Source organism: Olea europaea, chromosome 16, assembly GCF_002742605.1.
Source record: "Olea europaea var. sylvestris chromosome 16, O_europaea_v1, whole genome shotgun sequence".
Classification (NCBI taxonomy): Eukaryota; Viridiplantae; Streptophyta; class Magnoliopsida; order Lamiales; family Oleaceae; genus Olea; species Olea europaea.
In genome coordinates this window covers 11,941,230-11,947,203 of record NC_036252.1, presented here as the reverse complement: position 1 = coordinate 11,947,203, position 5,974 = coordinate 11,941,230, and the positions used below count along the sequence as shown (strand labels likewise).

The 5,974-nt window shown below is 33.9% G+C and overlaps 1 protein-coding gene across 1 annotated transcript; it reads right to left on the bottom strand.

The window, feature by feature from the left end:
* Positions 1–556: 556 nt before the first annotated feature.
* Positions 557–4,437, bottom strand: LOC111412125 (lysine histidine transporter-like 7). The gene is made up of 5 exons (XM_023042902.1): positions 4,056–4,437; positions 2,796–2,929; positions 1,494–1,933; positions 1,276–1,407; positions 557–1,195 (listed from the first exon to the last, which is right to left on the bottom strand). Exons 1-5 carry the CDS (start codon positions 4,409–4,411, stop codon positions 710–712), a joined length of 1,548 nt encoding a protein of 515 aa, XP_022898670.1. The 5' UTR covers positions 4,412–4,437; the 3' UTR covers positions 557–709.
* Positions 4,438–5,974: the final 1,537 nt, after the last annotated feature.

Sequence of the window (5,974 nt, the reverse complement as noted above, 5' to 3'; positions counted from 1 at the left end):
TCTGTAGAAACCTTTTGTAAAGTTTAATGACTATTTAAGTGATTTTTAAAGTTTAGTAACCCCTTAGAAATCTTTTACAAAGTTCAATGACTATTTAGACAATTCACTCCATATTTAGAGTATAATATTTACTCAGGGATGTATATAAGGGGATTGGGCTGGGCTCAGTCCCCAAACCATTTAATTTTTTTAGTGCAAAAAAAAAAATAGAAATATTTTATTATAAAATTTTTTATTTATTCATTCATTTATTTTTTGACATATTAGCCTCGCTTGTAGTTCGGTTCTGAATTCGTACTTGAGTCTGTTGAAGATTTTCTAAGGCATATTGTTATTTTACTCTAATTATTGTTGTATAATATGTTATAGGAATCCAAAAAATATCCTTGTTTGCCCCATTTTAAGACTCATTTATAATCACGCATTTCATACGACCTCACAACTTTCATCAATTTTTCAACCACACATTTCACTAATTTTTGTTAAAATCTAATTTTAATCCACATCAAATAGAAAATTTTGGGGAAGAAAACAGAATTGACAACTAATTGTATGGTTGTAGACATTTCTACGTAATAATCTCTTTTAAAAAGAGTTTTTGGTGCCAATTTCATTATCCTACCAGTGTTCACATAAAGTGGATATGACAGTGACTGAAATCGATTTTTGTATAAACCTCTTACTTTGTTCACGATATACAATGTTGCCATCAAGGCTTGAAGAAATTGGCATCTAACCCATTAGCTATTAGTGTACTCAACGATGAAACGACTAATACTATGCTGAGCAACACACCCAACGAGCCGAGACCTATGTTAAGGCACCACATTGGACTAATTGCCCGAGGTTTCTTCATCGCAATCCACATGAAGCATGGATAAGACAATGTCAAAGGTAATATTATTGCGCCGATGAGTAAACCCAAACTTCCCAAAAAGGGGAATGCCACCGAAATTAAATATGTCAATCCTCCAAAGAAGACTCGGATTGCTGATCGGACCCATCGAGGGCACGGTTCGTTTTTCTTCGTAACGTAAAGGCGCTCTAAGTTGTCAAACACTACCATGGCATAAACTTGGAATGCACACATGTAGTGTATCAACATTGTCAAACATATTGTACCAATGACATATTTTGACGTGTTGTTTTTGTGGAATGTCATTAATGCACTTAAAATTCCTCCATTAAAGGGTATCTGAGGATGGAAAAAGTTAAATTTCAGTATCAATTAGAACAATTTTTCTATATCTATGTATCTGATTATAAAAATCTTACCATATTTCCATAAGCCCAATATCCAACAATTGCAATGGGAAATAGACACATTGCTATGAGTAAATATGATATTATCACTCCTCTCCACATAGGCACTCGCGATGGACGTTTTAAAATCGAGCGTATTGTCCCCTGCATCAGTAAATCATTTTAGTTGGCTTTTAAACTCGACGAAACATGCTAAAATATGGGTACATGTTAAGTTTCTCAATGAATACCTGTATTTCAAGTACAACATTGTGACCTCTGAATACGAGAGCGATGTATCCTATACTGTTCAAGGCATTACGAATTCGGACCATACTAGATGTTGATGCGTCCGAAGGGTCATGGGAAATACCTTTTTCCGGACCCTTGGTGACGGATAGAATCCATATCATGCTACAATATGTGACGGCCATAATCGAACCAATAAATGAAACCCGGGACAGAGAGTACAAATTTGGAAAGAACTGAGACAACAAAATTGACAAGCATACAAACACCAAGAACCATTGTGCACCGGTTAATGTCCGGTCATTGCATTGCAAATTATCGCCACATATGACTTTGTAGAAAAGTTCCATGATCCATCCCCCATTGATTATGAATAAGACGCACGTGCCGCCTGACAGGTACATTGTTGGGAATATAGCCAGCAACTTCCCTAATTTTGGACCTAAAATCAAAGCCAAGCATTAGTGTCACGTTCAAAATTCATTGTTAAAAGAAAAAATAAAATAATAACAAAAAATGTACATGAATTTTGGGATTGTTTAGTCTGACCCGAAAAGCTCGTGATGCGACATATGTGACGAAATAAAAAATATAAGATTTTTTGAGAATCTATAGAGGTAGCAGAGGGATCGAATATGTGGTGGGCCTATTTTATCATTCTTGCGCGCCGCACATACACAAATATACACACACACATAAGATGAGCATCGGTGCTTATCATATATTAAGCACCGATAACACGTCATATATAGATACATGCTTGGTTTTATTGTATTATTCAGAGTAGTTGCTAAAACACATTTTTTCTTGTACTCATATTTGATATAATGAATTTATCTTCCTCTATGCTATGATTTTTTATCATCTAGGATTTTCAAAAAAAATACGTGTGTTTTTGTTATTATTTTCTATTGCTTCTTATTGCTTGTACAAAACATGAGGTTCTATTTGGACAAGTTGTAATAGTTACTTCGTCAAATAATTTGTGAAATTGATTTATGTACGTATAGTTAAATAAAAATCCCTCGTCCTGGATTATTTAAGGCTTATAAAGAGAATAAGAACAATTAAGGCCCTGTTTGAGTCACATTCTTTCAAACAATTATATTCTTAAATAGTGATTTAACATCATTTCAATCACACATTTTTTAATAAAATAATATTACACGTAAATAAAAAAATTTACTCATTTTTTAATCACAAATTCTTTATCAAACTACTATTTCTAAATACATTCTTTCAAAATACTATGTTTCAAGACACATTAAAGAAAGACAATTTATAAATAAGTTAATGACACTAACCAAAAGCTACCATAGAGATGTGGAGAAATCTGCTGTAACGAATTCCATTTGCTGATTCGTGAAGATGCACTAAAAGCCATGTAGTGTAGAGCTGCCACGAGAATGCCATGCACAGAAGAACAATGCCCCATGACCTGCACCCAAAACTTATTAAGCCCATATATTTGATATAAACTAAAATTAATTTTTTAGTAGATTTTAATAAAAATTGATGAAATATGCGTTGAAAATTTGTGGATCAACTGAAATATATGAATAAAATTAATTATTGACTTTTACATAAATTAAAATTTTAATACTTCGCAAACGGGACCCATATAAACATTATAAAAAGAGCAAAGCTACATGTACAGAAAAATATTGTATAGAACTTGGTCAAACAACACACAACATGGAGTGGGTGGGTGATTTTTTGACATTATTTTATCACTCACATGAGTAATCTGATGAACTTCTGTAAAATCATTTCTGTACAAAGAGCGTAAGGCTTATAAAAATGGATCAAAATAAAGAATTACATAATCCCAAATAAGCAAGGTTTTAAATATATTAATTAGTCTACGCAAGTCAATTCCATTGTCTTGGGAACGTGATAATGAAAAGTTGACCTTCTTGAACATCGTGATCATTTTAATAATGCTAAGCGTGATCAAGTTCTATTTGTCTCTCTCTTCATTTCTTCAAATCATCAGACTGAGAAAAACTTCGTTGGAACGGTAGAATGTGTTTATTTTCTTTCTTGACCGACCATATTTAATTTTTGTGTAAAATATGAAACACAAATAGACAATTTTATAGTAAAAATCTAGATAAATCAGATTCATGATTATCCTTCTTTTGGAGACCAGTTGCCAAGAATTTAGATAGAAAAATATATAGATGTGATCAACTGAATCAGAGTTTTGCTATAGTAACACTCGAAATGACTTGTTGGGTGACAGAATTACCTAATGACAAATCATAATTGATTGGTGGAAAAACCATGACTCATTGGGTGACAGAATTGTCAAATAGCAAATCACAATTGGTTGGTGGAAAAACAGTTTTTCCACCAACAAACATAGAATTGGCAAGTGGCAATTTGGTCACCAAAAATGTCATCCCGTTGGTTAAAGTAGTAAAACTGGATCAACAAGACGAGGTAAATATGTCGTCCAAATCTCGTATCGACTCTCCCTTGCAGCACCATCTTAAGTGTGTTATCTTAAGTGTGTGATCAATTTAAAGTGCCAAACATAATATATTAAGATACGAACTTACCATCCTAGTGCGATGAATGCCATGGGAAGTATGAGAACTTGGACTCCAATTCCAGAGCATAATAAATGCATTGCAGCAGTAAAAGCATTACCCTTTCTGGATTCTGTAATTGGTAGCCAAGATTCAAACCCTTCAATTGATGGCATTTCTGAGTTTTGCAGAGATTGTTGATTAATATTTTCATTGCCAATTTCCTCGTCAATTGGTGCCACTCTTGCTGATGAAGATACCGTTTCGAAGCGCACATTCACCACCTCCGCCATGACAACCACCGTGGAACAGACACTCGCCGCCGTGCTCTCTCTCTCTCTTTTTCTTTCTCTTTCTCTCGCCGTATAGAAAGAAGCACAATGCATTAGCAATATGTATGTGTGTGTGTGTATATATATATGAAGATATGTATAATTAACGAGACCAAATTTGCATTTTACGCCCCTGAAAATTGACAAATTAGGTGCAGTTAATTTGGAAAATAAGCATTTTTTGATGTGATGTCATGGTTTATGTAATCTTCCGACGTCACATTCTAGTTCATCAATGATGACATACACATACCTAAAATAGGACTGAGCTGCTTTGCCAGTATAACTGTATAAGGGTTCTCACAAAGATGGGGTGGGGTGGGGTGGGGTGGGTTGGGATATTGGGGGTATTTTTTAAAGGTTGAACCCCAACTTTGAGGGCCTTATCGTTCCATCTCTGGATATTGTGAGGGAGATAAATAGCCGGATGTGCTCCAACAGGCCGGGGAATAAGGGTTTGTCTGTATACTAACGTCCACAAAAAGTTCAATTACATGTCTCAAGAATCGAACTCTCACACTGTGACCACTTGAGGTTATACCCCGTGGGGCTTATTAGGGATATTTTTTAATGAGGCATGGGATCCATTTCACGTGAGTGGCCTGTAAAAGGTCTGTGAAAGTCGAGCCTAGCAGATCAAAATTATTCCCTAAAATAACATCTTTATTCTTTTTGACAATGCTATTCTCGATCTTTACCTCACATTATACACGACGACAATGGATTGCTTAAAAATAATAAGTTGAGGACAGCATTTTTTTCATTAATATTTGAGTAAACTTTGGTGGACAGAATTCTTCTTGGTTGGTCATATAGCATATTAAATAAAGAAAATATTACTTTCCATTAAAAACATTAATGTTTTACACGTTTGTTTTCTCGTCAACTCATTTACAATTTTTTCTTATTATTTAAGTCAAGAGGTCGGGCGTTCAGATTCAAACGGTGGGAACTTTGATTTACTTAGTATTTTATCAAGATGGTTGAGATTTGAGAATAAGAAATTATTGATCAACATGTGCTATACTTATTTTTTATTCAAATTAATTTTTGCTTCCATTATATATAATTTTTTTCAGTTTTGATCTTGGTGTTGGGTTTGAGTTTGAGTTTGATTTCAATAGGATCCATTCAATCAAGGCAACTAAGATCAATTTTTTTCAAACCATGGTGTCATCCATGCACCATATTAAAAATGTCCAAAGCAAATTTGAATTGTGCGACTAAGTTAAAGCAGGCCATAGATGGTTGATTTACAAATAAAAACGTTTAGCTTTGCTTGTACCATATCTTTAAATATTTTAAGTTCTCCTATTCCATTACCATTTCTCGTCTTTCCAAAAGATTGAAATTGGAGACACCTCGACATCTATACAATTAAACTTTTGGACATTTAGATTTGAAATTGTCATTGCATTCGACAATGTCTACATTTCTTGACATTGTATAATTTCTCGACTGCTTAGAAAGGCATATTAGTACTGAATATATTTAAATTAAGAATTTTGTGATTGTAAAGAAGAAAGATATGATATACCTTTTGCAACAAGAACAATGACATTCGAAAAGAACTACGATGGTAATAACAACAACAACTAATGTCATGGTGGTGGCAAT